The following is a 16226-nucleotide window of genomic DNA, read 5'->3' on the forward strand; positions in this document are numbered from 1 at the left end:
ATGGTGACACATAGGGCCTGAGTCATTAAGGAGAGCAAGGCAAAAAAGGGAATACATTTGATCCTGGACAAACCATGTTACAATGCAAGGGATGCAAATTAGTTTATTATTTTGCATGTAAGGAAAATACTGGCTGCTTTTAGCCCAGGGGGTAAGAATCAACTCAGCAGCATATTAGGAACATTTTAAAGGGAAAAAAATGCAGGTGACACGGCCCAAAGTAGCCCATTATGGGACCGGCCATGGGGAGCATCTGCTTTATTTTTACACTGAAATTAAAATTTGATCTAGGACATGTCTCATCCCAACTATAAATCTGTCCCCACATTTTAAATTTACCTCCCCCTCCAATGCAACATGGTTTTGCCAACGTGCAAAGTTACTTCTTTTTCTTTTTTTTGCTTTACTCTCCTTAATGACTCAGGCCCTGTATGTATAATACAAAGCACAAATCACTCATATACACAGTAGGCCATTTTACTAATATTTCATTTAGGTCCAAAATTTGCCCTTATCCATTGAAACCAATCTGCAATTTGCTTGCATCAGTCTCTCATGTAAATGCTATATTATGACTCAGGCCCATAGTGTGCTTTCTGTTTTATGATGCTTCTGAAAGGGGGTTGTGTATACTATTAGTTTAAAACACATATTATTTTCTTTTTGTTTTTACTCTTGGGGAAAGATTCAATTCAGTGTGACTTGTGTCTCTGGAATGTTCATGGAGACACATGTTGCTGATGTTATGACAGGAGTCTCTGCTCATTTTTCCTTGCACCCTGTAGAGATGTGCAGAAAATTGAGCAGATATTCCTACCATAATGGCTGGCAATGTAGCACATCACCTGCAATTGAATCTTCACCTAATTCTTTGTTACAAATCTCATAAAGCCAACTTGAGAAAAAAAAACAACCAGATATCTATTTTCTTGCCTAAAGTTTTAACAGTTATTTGCTGGCAAAATCTTTTACAAACAGTAACTTTTTTTTCTCAACTTGCAGAAATTGTTGCTGTTGGTTCCCGAGGTTGCTCTGATAACGTTAAAGGTGTTAAGAGGAAAAAAATTGTAATAGAAAATCACTTAAAGAAAATACCGAAGTCACCACTAAGGAATGTTTCTAAGGAGAAGCAAAGACATGATATAGAAGTCTACACTTCTCCCAGCACTACTTCTTCAGGATCTGGTCACTCAAAAGATAAGGACCTTTTGCCAATTCAAATCCGAAAGCAAAACACCAAGCAAAGCAAAGGGACAAGTGCTGAGGTCACTGCTCGATCTGTGAAGTCTGGCATTTCAATGCAGGCAAAAAATCTGTCCGTTCCACCAGACTTATGCAACGGGAGAAGCATAGGTTATGATTTTGGTGGCAAAATGACTTTATCGAAGGAAAGTTCTACTTCCAGTTATATACCAAGCAATCAGAAAAGTGTAAATATGAAATGTGAAAATACCAGTAAGCAGTATTCATGTGCAAATTCAGCATTTGATGTTTTATTGAAAGCTATGGAGCCAGAGCTCAACACTTTGAACCAATCCCGGGCTCCTTGTGGTACCCAAACTGAAAAACAAGGGCAGAAGATTCCAGCACCCTCAGTAACATATACTGAAAATTCAAGTTCGTCATCGTCTTCTCAACGGGAATCAAGTGCTAAATATTTCCATTACCATCGTAGTGCTCAAAGTGGTCAGCCTTGCACATCAGCAAAAGGTAGCCCGCATACCCAGGTCCATACAGGTAGTGAGGAAGAACAATGTCAAAAGCAGCAACCTCCTACTTGTCCCACTTACTCTAGCGCTCTAGATGTTATTAAAAACCAACAAGTTTACCATGTAGCTGTAACGTCTTCAATAGTTAATTCTTCATCTTCTTCAGTAACTCAGGTTCTTTCGTTGCCAGGAAATTCTCCTTTATCTAATCCTTCAAATCTGACTTTAAACTCCACATATAGTGTAGCCCAAGTGGCTTCACTTTTTACTGGGGAGCAAATGTGCAATATTGTTTTAAAGGATCAAAAACCTAAAAAGCAAGGTAAATATATTTGTGAGTATTGTAACAGGGCTTGTGCAAAACCCAGCGTCCTCCTAAAGCACATTCGCTCACATACTGGAGAGCGTCCATACCCTTGTGTGACATGTGGATTTTCATTCAAAACAAAAAGTAATCTGTACAAGCACAAAAAGTCTCACGCACATGCCATTAAGCTTGGACTAGGCTTGCGGCCAGATTCAGGAGGTATGCTTCTTCCACAGGATTCAGATAAAGCACTTTTTATTAGTTCAGATGTAGACGAAAGTGGAGAAAGTGATGAGGAGTATACATCAGAAGAAAGACAAGAGGATCAAAATGTTCCTAGTCTGGAATTCCCAGAAACTGTAAAAATGGCATCAGAGACTGACACCTTAACACAAGAAGGAAGAAGGTCTTCCTCCAATAGCCCTGTCGCTATGTTGCAAGACAATTCTGTGCATGATAAACATACAGAAGCAAAACCAACAGGATTGCCAAAAGTTGTTGTTTATCCAGTTAATGTTTCTCCTTTAAGAGCTGATAGTCCAAAAGTCTTAGAGTCTACTTCTGAGCATTTCATAGCACAAATGACAGATCTAAAAATAAAAAATAAGTCTTCAAATGTCTTGCGAATGTGTTCATTAAGTGAAGTAGAGCAATCCTCTCATAACATGTGTGAACTAAATCATGTTGAAAGTAAACTGCCAACGAATTTAAATGCTCATGCACAGCTGCAGAGGCAACAAGCTACCGATTGTGCCCAAGAGCAGCAGAGCAAATGTCTTTTGAGCCCTAGAAGCTTAGGGAGCACTGACTCTGGTTATTTCTCCCGGTCAGAGAGTGCAGATCAAGCAATGGCCTCACCCTCCCCTTTCATAAAACTTTTGCCCTCCTCTGAAAAAGACTTCCTAAAAAATGCAAGCTCTCTGTCACATACAGGTGTAACCGGGACAATTATGGGACATTCGTGTGTTGAAAAACCACCTATAGCGACAGGGATAATGCGCCCACCATTGGGAACAAAAACTCTTGAAGAACGCATTTCAAAATTAATATCAGACAATGAAGCAGTATTTGATGACAAGCAACTAGACAGTGTAAAGCCAAGGCGAACTTCATTGTCTAGAAGAGGCAGCATAGATTCACCAAAGTCTTACATATTTAAGGATTCCTTCCAATTTGACCTGAAACCTGTAGGAAGGCGCACTAGCTCTAGTTCTGACATACCAAAGTCCCCATTCACACCAACCGAAAAATCCAAGCAAGTTTTCTTTCTTTCTGTTCCATCACAATATCCTTCTATTGACTGTTTGCCAATTACCAGAAGCAATTCAATGCCCACAACAGGGTATTCAGCCATTCCCCCAGTAATTCCAGCCTCTCATCCTCTTAGAGGCAGTCAATCATTTGATGAGAAAATAGGTTCACTTTATGATGATGTGTTTGTTTCAGGTCCATCTACACCTAATCAAGCGGTTCATCCTCGCACACTTGTTAGGCAAGCTGCCGTTGAAGATTCCTCAGCCAACGAACCCTGTGGCCTAGGACCTGCACGGTCAGTTGATGAAAGTTATCCGGCAAACAAATCTTTACAGGATGTGTTGCTGCCTAGAAGTAAATCTTTTGCGCAAGGGTCTAGTTTAGACAAGATTAAAAAAACACATCAAGGCCGAGGCACGATGTTTGAATGTGAAACATGTAGAAACAGATATAGGAAGTTAGAAAACTTTGAAAATCATAAGAAGTTTTACTGTTCTGAATTGCATGGACCAAAGAGCAAAACAGTGACTCGTGAAACAGAACATAGCACACCATTAAGCAGCTCTCAACCTCAAATTCTTCATTACAGAGTTGCTAGTTCGACAGGAACTTTGGAACAGCCTCTTTTAATAAGGAAACGGAGAAAGATGAAAAGTGTTGGTGATGACGACGAACCTCAACAAAGTGAATGCCATCCTGTTCCCGAAAATAAGGAACCTCTTAAGAGTTTAGCCAGTGTAAAAACTTCATCCACTATTACAATATTGGGTTCACAATCATGTACTATTTCAACACTAAGTCCTCAAATGCAGTTAGTATCACGGGGCACTGAAAATAGTACTGATATTAAGATACCTTTAGTGGAGAAAAACACAAACTTGGTTTCAAAGGAAAAGGTTGAACTGAAATGTCAGGGGACTGGAATATCTGTAATTCAGCATACAAATTCATTGAGCAGGCCCAATTCATTTGAGAAAGCAGATTCAGTTGAAAAAGTTTTACATGTACCATTATATGAACTTCAAAAAAGTAATGTGAAGAGTCCTTTGAATGTAGTTGGTATCATTCATGAAGAAAGATCTCCTTTTGCTTCTCAAAGTTCATCAAGTGGATCAGTTGAAGTATCTAAAACGGAGGTCCAAGAAAGCCAGCTTGGGGTACTTACAGAAAGAACTACAATCTCACAATCTCGTCTTATACGGCAACATAATATTCAGGTTCCAGAGATCTTGGTTACAGAAGAACCAGATAAAGATCCAGAGATTCAAATAAGTGATCAAGAACTGCAAGAAAAGTTTACTTGGCCACAGCGCAGTGGAAGCCTTTCCAGTCTACCGACAGAAAAACTTCCTCCGAAAAAGAAACGGATTCGGCTGGCTGACCTTGACAACTCATCTGCTGAATCAAGTTTTGAGTCATCACTTTCAAGAAGCTTGAGTCGTGAGAGCAGTTTATCCCGTGCTTCAAGTTTTTCAGCTTCATTTGAAAAAGAAGAATTTTCAATGTCTGACGGTTTCTCAAAAACTAATACCATAAACAAACCTGAGTTTCTTACAATCCCAACTGGTTTAAATGCATTTGGTGTTCCTAGGGAAATGAGAAGAGCTGCCTCAGAGCAAATAAACTGTACACAACCTTCTATGGATGTCATGGACTCTAGAAGTAAATCTTTTGACTGTGGAAGTATGTCTCGATCAAGATCTATGTCACCTACTAATACAATGACTTCAAGATCATCTCTTGCCTGTAGCACACATAGTGGACATGTTCCTCTGTTAGAAAGGAGGAGAGGGCCCCTTGTTAAACAAATATCTTTAAATATTTCAGAAACCAGTGTTTGCACAGCTAAATCCAAAATTCTTCAGTCAGAAAATTCTGTGTTGTCACAGCAAAGTTTACATGCTATAAACCGATCTTTGACAGAAGTTAACTTATGCCCTACAGAGATCACAAGACAAAGACCTGTAACTGACCAACCCTTTTCAGTTGAAAATTCAAAGTTTGCAAATATTCAGCTTACTGACAGTACAGTTTCAGTAAACATAACTACCACCACCTTATTTAACAGTGATTTCCCTTCTAGTATGAAAAATACAACAAAAGGAGAAGATATAGAGAAAAATGTGCCCAAAAATAAGTATGAAAATAAAGCTATGTTTGCTCCAAAATATCAACTAGAATGTCAAAAAATCCAAGAGAACCAATTCAGTTCTACTAAACCTATTACTATAATTTTGCCAAGTAGTTGTTCTGCCGACAATATCCTTAGTAGCACATCTAGAAATTTAAAGGCTGATGTTACAGATAGTATGTCCAATATTTGTACAGCTGCACAAAAGCAACACAAATTATATAATAATTATCAAACCTCTCATTCAGTAGTTGTGCCAGTACATAACTATAGCAACTCTTTATATTATGGGTTTTCTGCACTTTCATCTCTCCCTGAGATTTTAGTGACACAAGATCAAGGAAATCAGATTGTTTGCAAAGCAAATTCAGTCCCTGTCACAGCTACTAGAGACCCATTACCAAAGTCTCAAGAGGAGCCCAGCAGGCCTCTGCCAAACTCTGTGAAAAATAGTCTTCCACGATCTATACTGCAAAAGGTGTCCGTAACTGGCCTTGTTCCTCAGCAAGAGACTTCTGCCTCAAGTAAGCGAATGCTATCACCTGCAAACAGCCTTGATATTGCAATGGAAAAACAACAAAAGCGTGTTAAAGATGAAAGCGGAGCTGCATGCAATACTAGTAGTCAACAAGTACATTTGTTGGGTTTGAAGACTATAGAACCTGGAAAACAAAGAAAGCCAATGCTAGTAAGACAGTACTGCACTACAGATCCAGGCGAAAGCTTAGAATACAATGTTTCCCCAGAGAAATATAGTCCTGAAAATCATTCTTGTAGAGCACAGCTGACCAACCATTCCTCATCAGCTTCTGATGAGAAAGAGGTAGTAGAATATGAAAGAAACAAATCTCCAGAACCACTATGTCCCACTGTAAGAATGTCACCAGAACCTTCTCCTGTAAACACTCAGACATGTTCTTTAATGTCTGCATACAATAGTCAAGAGAGACTGTCCCCTCTTACTGCTAAAACCGTTCATATTCAAGGTCAAGTAAAACTTGGAGCAGCAATATCTGTGGTTAATGCAGGTGACATGCATCGATTATCCTTTCCAAGTCTCAAGACTTCAACGAGTTTTACATGGTGTTACCTTTTGAAGCGAAAGCCCATGCCCCTTCCTCAGCATGACCAAAAGACTTCTGCCTATGCTTCCTGGACCGTTAGTTCTAATAACCCAAATCCACTTTGTTTACCCACCAAAGTGGCACTTTCTCTGCTGAATTCTAAACAGAAGTGTGAGAAGTTCATCTTTACATTGGTGAAAACCTCACAATCAAAGAGTGACATTGTGGTATATTCGAGCAAATGGAAAAACAATGCAAAAAAGGTAATTGTTTATGCATTAAAAATATGCTTTCTAATTGTGGGAGATTATATGACTTGTGAGGGCATGCATAAATTGGTGGAGACAAACAGCAGGTATCTGAGAACTCATTAAAACATATGTTTTACTGTTATGGACTTCTTTGTTGGGCTGACAATTTTTGACGTTCGGGGGAATGTACAAGTAAATGGTCATACAAGAATCTGGGACCTGTCAATCAATGTATGTTTATATGCAGACCTGACCAAACTATATTATTTACAATTAGTATTTCTGCTAGTAAAGTTTAAATTAAGATTAATATGCCTTTTGTTATGTAAGGTTCCTTTTTTGTACTACACAGTTGTGAGCAGCACAGAGGCACCTTGTTAATCCTGTGTTGTACATTACTTGTACACACCAAAAATATAAATTGCTAAAGAGGCACATGTGTGCACCTTTTGTAGACTTTCCAATACAAATGGCCATAAACCACAGCTTGCTGTAAACACATTATACATTGTGGATGGTATTATTAAAGTCTGAGCCAAAATGACACTTTTGAGAGCACTTGGAGGAGTTTGTCCATGCAGATTCATACACCAGACCAATTAATAGGCATAGCCATGTTACTATTCAATGTAGTCATAGGGAAGGTTCCAATTCCATTTCCTTTCTGTTATGAAAAGTACCATGGCAAATGTCCAAAGAATAGTCTTGTATTGGGCACCACTGTCTTTGGGTTGTTTTTGTTCTATTCATTCTCTTTTAGCCATCTTTTGTTATGACATTGCGTGTTTGTTAATTACCAGTCTCTTGGTAAGATTTTTTTTTGGGGTGGGACCTGTGGTCCTATTTCAGTGGAGTCCCAAGTACCATTGTACGGTCGTTTGATAAAAAATCAAGAGGGCCAATAGACTCCCAACAGAACCAATTCCAGAAGCACAGAGGGTCCATTTCTTCACACAGGTCCGTAGTTTGCACAGGTCATAGATCTAGCTATATCCCTGTGTCAGCCCTGTCTCACCAGGATCTGGCAGAATGGACCAGGAAACAGGAGATTAAGCAATATAAATTAAAATATGTTGCTTAATATATAATAAATTATTTTCTGTCAACCCAGTTGAATAATATTCTGACATCCTTGAGTACTCAAGTTTCTGTAATGGCATCTCCTAATTTGCCTACACAAATTGTTTTGATTTCCTCCATCCATTGGTGTCTAAGCACTACATGTAGCTTGATAGAGTGGAGACCTACAAGTCTGCAGACATTTCCATAATGTTTGCTCCATACAGTCATAACATGTACATTTTGTGTTGGACCATGCTGAAGTTGGGTTCATCATTTTGTTACTCTTTGTAGAAGCCTTAGCTTTGTTGTTTCTTTCCAGGAAACAGATATTTCTTTTAGTGTCCAATATATTCATCACAATCTGGAAGGCTTTTGTTGAACCTCAAAAAGTAACCTTGGCGTCAACCAATCCTCAGGTGTATTAAACAGGGTAGTAGGAAAGTCATTGTCTAATTTTTATCTGGATAGATGTATGCATGGAGGCAATAGAACTTCTTTGGTCGATTTACTTCACCAGTTTGGTTTCTTTTGTAAATGTTGTACATTGATTTCATAGGGATTTCTTCTATAAGATCTTTAACTGTTAGGAATCCTTATGTGTTCCATAATCAAACATTCTGGATGAGCCTTGCAGCTCTGGAAGTCTGGTCTGTTCACAAATGTCAACCACTCTATGATCTGTATGCACCATGGCATTGGTATTACCAATGTCTGGAATTGTATAGGCAGGATGCAGCACCATTCTTCTACAAAAAAGTCACTCAATTACCACCTGGGTGATGGTGGGTGAAAACTCTGTCTCTGTAGTCATTCCAGAATATCCCATGAATGCTTGATTGGATTTAGATCTGATTAGAAGGCCATGACATATAGATATCATGCTCTTCAAACAATTGAGTAAACACACAAATATTGTAGATGGGGACATTGTTATCCTGAAATACACTCCTCCCATCAGCAAAAAAATGCTGCAACCTTGGGTAAAGATGATTACCATTAAGCAGCACTAAGATTTAGCCTTGCCTTCAGTGGGGATGTCTGCAACATTAAAAACCCCCAGAACACACCACTGTTGGAGCAAGCATTCAGGGCTATAGCATTTTTTACTTTGGAGCCACACATGCACCCATCCATTTGTCAAGAACATGGTAAGGGATGATTTAACTGAACATAACTCCTTCCTCTACTGCTCAGTAATCCATTGCTTGCACTCTTTGCACCACTTAACTCGCAAACGTTCTCTGCAAAGTCTGATGAGTAGTTTTATACACTACAACACAACTATTATGTCCTGGTCTGTGAATTTCTTATCAGACCGTTTTGTTTTTTTCGTTTTTTTTAATAAACTGGTTGCTTCCGACTCAGGTTGAAGTTTGCAGTCCGTTTATCTGCAGTTACTCGTCTGTTTTATCCAGGGGCGGATCTAGAAAAGTACTGTACCCGGGGCGATTTAGGGGTGGGCGATTTAGGCCCCGCCCCTTTCTAAAATCTTAGGCTGCCGACGGCTGCACACTATGTGCAGGTCCGTCCAGCCGTGACAGTGTGCTGCCCGGCTGCTCTGATTGTGTTTTAAACACAGTCAGAGCAGTCGGGCAGCACACTGTCACGGCTGGACGGACCTGCACATACTGTGCAGCCGTCGGCAGCAAGTGTCTGCTAGGGGGGGCGATCGCCCCTATCGCCCCCCCCCCCTGGATCCGCCACTGGTTTTATCTTGAACTTAGAAGTAATGCAAGAATATTGCAATCCCGGTGTATGCACTTCCGCCCACTGTTGCTCATGTTGATTTTTTTCTTGACGTTCTATGCTGATCTTACCAATAGACACTGTGGCTTGTGAAACCATTAGGAAGTTGAGGTGTCCTGGGAGTAAATGTTTCACCCTCTGATTTCTGCCGGAAATCGTCAACTTTGCAGTGAAAATTTAAAGCGGCGATGGCTTGTAAAGACAAACATGCCTTTTTCCGATTCACGGCGACTTGCAGAAATCGGAGGATGATACATTTACCTCCTGCTCTTAGAAGCTTCTGCCAAATGTGCTAAAACTAATAGTCAGGCGCAGACTGGATCTGTAGAAAGCTAAATAAAATATCAGTAAAAAGATCTAATTGAAAAATGAAGTAATAACGGAACATTCAGGCTGCTGCTAATAAAGAGACCACCAATAGGTCTCTCAAACGGAGACTACTCCAAAAACTAAAGCTATAGCAGCCTACTAAACATCAGTAAAAAATTGGAACACAGATGGCAAGAAACGGAAGCCACAAACAGTAGAAGTATTTCACAAATATATCAATTTATTTACAATTAGAACACATAATAAAAACTAAGCCTTTTGAAGACCTAAGAAAATAATACTAAAATGTTGCTTAATTACTAATAAAAGAAAACCATAAGCCACACACACATGCGTTTAGGAATATCAGTTCTAGAAATAAAAGTCTAGTACTGATTCAGATGTTCACAACAATATAATGAATCTAATCCTTACAAATCAAAAATCCAAATAATTCAAATAGTGGCTGTTATTGTTTTACCCGAGTTTTGGGATAATAAGATTCAAAATAAATTATGTCCTCTTTAGTATAAGTGAGTAAATGTATGTATTGGCATTCACTCCTTACCCAGATCCTGGCACAGTTCCTTAATTGGAGCCGAAATAAGTTACTCCAGAAGTATAATATTAAATTTAAAGCAGTTCAATCCAAATTCTCGTTTCTGCTGCAGATGTAATCTGATTAGCAGGCTCTCCAATGTCTCTCACTCCAAAGGAACACGACTGTATTACTCAGTACATATGTACACCTCTGACGGCTAGTTCCGTCTGTCTCACTTGGGGACACGCTGATTCTCTAATCACAAACAAACACAAAAATATGATGGAGAATGAAGCTAAATGATATGTCCTTATATAGCAATAAAAATATATAAACTACCTTCAATTTTTCTCTGTTCTGTAGGGCGATATTTTCCAGAAAAAGTTCTTTCTCTTATAAACATGTGAATCCTCCTTTCGTGAATCAGCGTGTCATATGTGGACAAAAAAAGAAACAACCGATCATAGTGCAGTATTTCTTATACAAACAGATCATAGTGCAGTATTTCTTATAAAAAAAATCCTTAGAAATACATCTGTAAAACTGTAATTAATGACTTCTCCAATATACTAAAAAGGTTGAAATACCATAGTTATATGAAGCGTATTCTTTTCACCAGGAAAATAAAAACCGGAAAGTATAAAAGCACAAATAGACTTTATTACCAGTAAATTTACTGAAAAGAACAAATAAATACATTCTTTGTGTGTTTCAATTTCACTCCTTCATCTTTTCTTGTAATTTATAAAGGCATAATTTAGATATAAGATTACTTAGTATTGCTGCATTCTATTTGACTAAACATTGAAATGGGATGGGCAGTGACATAACATCGGATTAGCAGTATAATTTTGTTATATCAGTGCTACAAACACATTAGCATCTGACTAGCTATGTTTAGGAGACTTGGATTTTGGTTGTGACAAGGCACTGTGTCATGATGGTCTTTTAGTTTTTGTTCACTGTACATGCCATTGAGAGGGATGTGTTGAATTGTTAGTACTTCCTTAAAGCTTGGGTTTCTTAGAGCAAAAATTAAGTCTTTGAATGCAAATGTACATTTTCTTTCCTTTATATTATATCATACTTGTGTTGAAAGATTGCAGTGTTGGGCTTTTATATGATCTCTTTCTTTCTGCCTAATTTCATGTCCGTTTCATCTGTATGTTTGAACCAGCATATGACATTGATGGGCGTTGAAATCGGCGCTAGTTAATAGTCGGACAAAAGCCTTGTACTTTTTTTTCACTAATACAGCATTTGAAGCATGTTCATTAATATTTCACAAGCTTATCTTCAGCATAGTGATCTATGTACATAAATTTCTAAAGAACTCCACATATTTAGGTTAATACCTCTAAATGCTGCGGGCTGTGTCGAAATTGACACTGTGCAAACTCTTGTCTGAACGCTTGTGCATTGTGTCCATTCAGCTTCTATTATTTTTGGGGGAAATTTCAGTGTAAAAGCTCATTTCATTGTCTTTAAGTATGTTCCTTTAAACTTTTTAACTTTCACCCATTTGTATGAAGCCTTAGATCACTATGTGTTAAGAACAAATGATATCACAAATAATGACAGGTTTCGTATACACTTTTTCACAAATATTCTTTATCTTCAAAGTGATTTGTATAGATCTGACATGGACCAACTCAACAAGTTAATAGTACAATTTTCAAGGCTTTCACATTGACTCTTTTTAAGTATCTCTAACAAGAACCCCCATGGCTTCAAAAACAGATACTGTAGTCACTCAAAGCTTTACCTAATTTTAAATGGTCTCTGTAATACACAGCGCCACCAACAGGCTTTTTAGAGGTATTAATTGTCTTGTAAACAACCTATTTTCCCAAATACATATTTTTCATAACAGATTGTGATGTTTTTTATTTTTTATTTTTAATTTTCTAATGCTAGACATGGTTGCTGTGACAGTGAGGCTATTAATTTCTACAGACTTGTGATAATCCTCTAAATAAACATTACAGCACAAGAACTATATTCCTGACTGTCACTATAATTGCTATAGTGTATTTAAAATCAAGAGATCATGTATTTGCTACAATAAGCTTGATGTTTTGTTTTCTTCATGGTAGTCATCTCGCTCATCTCAGCTGGATTGCCAAAAAAGTTTGGAGACAAGTACTGATCAGGATAAGGAATCTTTTCAAAATCGTGAGCCAAGAAGAGTAAAAATATTTGATGGAGGGTAGGTACTTTTTTAATGCATATTTGGTGTTAGGATTTGCCTTACTTGTGTAACCTAGTTGTCAGAATCACCCACAATAATTGATATTGTAATAAATAACCATACAGATATACTGCAAAAACATTCATAGCGTAATTCCAATACAAATATGAATTGAATTATCTTTACATATTAAGTTTACTAGCAAGTTTTGCAGGTAGAATGAAGTCTGCAATGTGTGTATATATATATATATATATATATATATATAATTAGCCAACGCAATGAGGCAATTGGCACTAGGTGAAACACCAATATGTAAAAACGTGGAAAATAAAGTATACTTAATTTCATATATGTAGTAGGCAGCTTCTACTCTTTAGAACATTTGTTTGCAGAAAATCTAGAAAGTCAAAAAATATAGAGAGAGCATCAACACATAATGTAAATCTTTAAAAACACATAAATGAGTGCAAAAAGTATTTCTGTAATTTTTTTAGTGTAGAATTTTAGAGACGGACAATATAAAACAACCAAAAACAGAATACAGGCTATTTTATGATTCTATATACTTGCGAACAATTGTGTCACCATACCCCCTCCCCCTGCCATCTGAAATCTGGGACCCTCCTGGACAGTGGACATTCTGGTAGAAAAGGCAAGTGTGTGATTCGAAGAGGAAAAAAATGCTCCTAAAGTCCTTTAACATTGCTTAGATTTATTATATGAATGGGTTAATATGTTTGTTATTGTACATTTGACAATTGTAAATGAGGTGTGGGATTAATTTTTAGATGTTTTTTGAATTGAAAAAAGTTGAAGAAAGAGGAAGGGTGAGCAGTCAGGAAGAAACCTGTATGAGCCAGCAGCTACCACGATCAGGGACCTATATCATAGTATGTTTTTTGGGTTTTCATAGGGTTTTGGTTTTTTTGTTTTTTTTTAAATGTTAATAAGAATGTTATTATTTCTTACTAGGTACAAATCGAATGAAGAGTATGTTTATGTTCGGGGCAGAGGAAGAGGAAAATATATTTGTGAAGAGTGTGGAATAAGATGCAAAAAGCCTAGCATGTTAAAGAAACATATTCGTACACACACAGATGTCAGACCATACCACTGTAACTACTGTAACTTCTCCTTCAAAACAAAAGGTATGCAATCCTCTCTGTATTTACTTTACGGAAGTTAAAGGCATACCAACATCAAATAAATGTTTGCTTTTATTATTTTGTCCTGTACTTGAATAGAAGGCTGTGTCCTGTAATCAGTGATACAAAAAAAATAGAAAGTCAAGTTCTCACTGTCTTATTGATCTGTTTCACTCTATTTGGCAATACCCTTGTGTCTATAACAGCCTTCTGCAGCTGATAGGTTTCACTTGTTGATCTGTCTTGTTTTAATTATTTAATAGGCCAACATCAGTCCAGCTAGACCATTGTATTATCAGCTATCTAGTGAAAACATAGCTACCAATTGTATGCAGTACTATTAATGCTGACAGAGTGTTACTTCTGCTTAATCTAAATGACACTACTCCCTTCTCATCCTTCTTGACCTCTCTGCTGTCCTCAATACACCTCCTTGCTCAAACTCTTCAGTTCTTGCCAACCATACCTTTTCAGTCTCCTGACTCCACATCTTCACTTTTCTCTTACCTGTCAGAGTTCTCCTTGGATCTGTTCTTGGCACCCTGCTCTTCTTCCTCTACGCTTCCTCTTTTGGTGACCTTATCGGCTACTTTGGCCTTCAGTAGGTGTATGACACCCAAATCTATCTTTCTTCCCCTGACCTCTCCCCTTCCCTCAACTGTCTTGTCTCCTGCGGTCTCTTTGTCATCTCTACTTGAATGTTCCAACACTTTCTTAAACTTAAACTTAATATTTCGTTCAAACCTCATAATCAGTCCTTCTCCAAATCCTGCTGCTTCCACCTCCAGAATATATCCAAGATATGTCCCTTTCTCACCATGAAAACTACCAAAACTCTTATTCACTCTCTTATAATCTCTCGCCTTGCTTACTATATAGCCCTCCTCTGTGGCCTAGCCATCTCCCACTTTGCCCCTCTTCAGTCAATGTATCTGCTTATTTAACGTTATAATAGTGTTTTGAACTGTGGCATATAAAGTCGATGACAAAAATCCTGTCCATTAAGTAATGAATATAACTTTTCTGTTTTAGGCAATTTGACAAAACATATGAAATCCAAGGCTCACAGCAAGAAGTGTATGGATATGGGAATAGTAATTGGTCCAGGAGACGATCAGGATACAGACGATTCTAGTAAGTACAGCTTATCATACCGTAGAGTGGGAAAGCTGCTTTTTGTATTTTTTTTTCAATTTAACGAAGAGCTTGCTGCTAGTAACCTTACATTTTAATTTGCACATTACAACAGTGGAACTTCAAAAATTAACTGCAACGTGAAAGTAAAATAACTGGTCCAAGGAGAGGTGGTTGGGTGGAAGATGGAAAGCTGTAAATATATTAAGTCAAAGAACAGGGGGCAATTAGTATTTTTTGTCAAAAAAAATTATCTTGCAGAGCTTCTTCGTTTTTGTTGGGGCAAAATCAACCATCAGAGAAAGAAGTCATTGCCAAAATATATTAATAAACGTGCATAACAAAAATAAAAGATATAAAAATTTTACAGTATACAGATATGCAACATTTACTACACAGTTGAGACATGCTACATGATTGTAGAGGGTTATTTTTTTGCACTATTGACGATACATTAGTCAATAGGGCTAAAAATGTCAGTGGATGAGATATTGTATTCATGACATTGCCTTTTATTCTAAAGCAAAATACGTATTTTTATTTTTTTTCCATCAATAATGTGATTAGAAAATTTTGCAGGTAAATTGGAGGATACAGAAGATAATAGGGAATCAAACAAAGGGAGGTACACAGGGGGAAGTCTTCGCAGCAGGGGGGTTGGAATAGTTGTTCAGTGAGTATTACAACATATAAACATTCATAGTATACAAGACATTAAGTAGACAAGAGTGAAAAGTACATAAACATTGTAGTGCAGGTTTCAATACTGCAGATCTTCATAGAGATATCTGTAGGAGGGTTACTTGTCATCTCGGGGGGATTCAAGCAAGGCTAAGGGCGAAGGAGTTTGTGAGGCCCCTCTAGTTGCACCTGCACTATCCATGATATTCTTGTGCCACTTGAACCATTTCATGATGGGGGCTGAAGCAGAGGTGGAGTAGGGCATATCTATTGTCTCCATTTGAAAGCTGTACTGGATTTTGAGATGAATTTGATCAGGGTGTGTGGGGGGAGGGCGTAGGGAGTCTTCCAATTCAGTCGCCATCAGGATATGTCCCAGTAGATAGCGGTCATGTTTAGGGACAGAGGAGGAATAGAGATGAAGCAGCTCCACGGCTGGGTCTAGGTCAATGGATCACCCTAAAATTATAGATATGAGATCAAACACCTCCCACCACAGTAGTTGTATAAGTGGGCATGTCCAAAAGTCATGAAATATATCAGCCACTTGAACGCACTGACAGTAACAAACTTTTGTTTGGGAGGGCCAGATGATATCGAACCTGGCCTGGGTGAGATATAGCCTGTTAACTAGTTTGACGTGCTTCTCAGTATGGTATGATACTTTTAAGATAAACGATGGAAAGTAGTATGTATAG

General features: G+C 37.9%; 1 protein-coding gene across 3 annotated transcripts in view; it reads left to right on the plus strand.

The window, feature by feature from the left end:
- Positions 1-16226, plus strand: part of HIVEP1 (HIVEP zinc finger 1) — a 182190-nt gene that overhangs the window by 144745 nt on the left and 21219 nt on the right. For all 3 annotated transcript variants that reach the window (XM_075213076.1, XM_075213075.1, XM_075213077.1), the window contains 4 exons: positions 1003-6728; positions 12471-12583; positions 13541-13716; positions 14746-14847. In XM_075213076.1, the coding sequence (XP_075069177.1) occupies positions 1003-6728; positions 12471-12583; positions 13541-13716; positions 14746-14847 (6117 nt within the window). The remainder of the gene's footprint in view (positions 1-1002; positions 6729-12470; positions 12584-13540; positions 13717-14745; positions 14848-16226) is intronic.

This window comes from Mixophyes fleayi, chromosome 5 (assembly GCF_038048845.1).
Source record: "Mixophyes fleayi isolate aMixFle1 chromosome 5, aMixFle1.hap1, whole genome shotgun sequence".
Taxonomy (NCBI): domain Eukaryota; kingdom Metazoa; phylum Chordata; class Amphibia; order Anura; family Limnodynastidae; genus Mixophyes; species Mixophyes fleayi.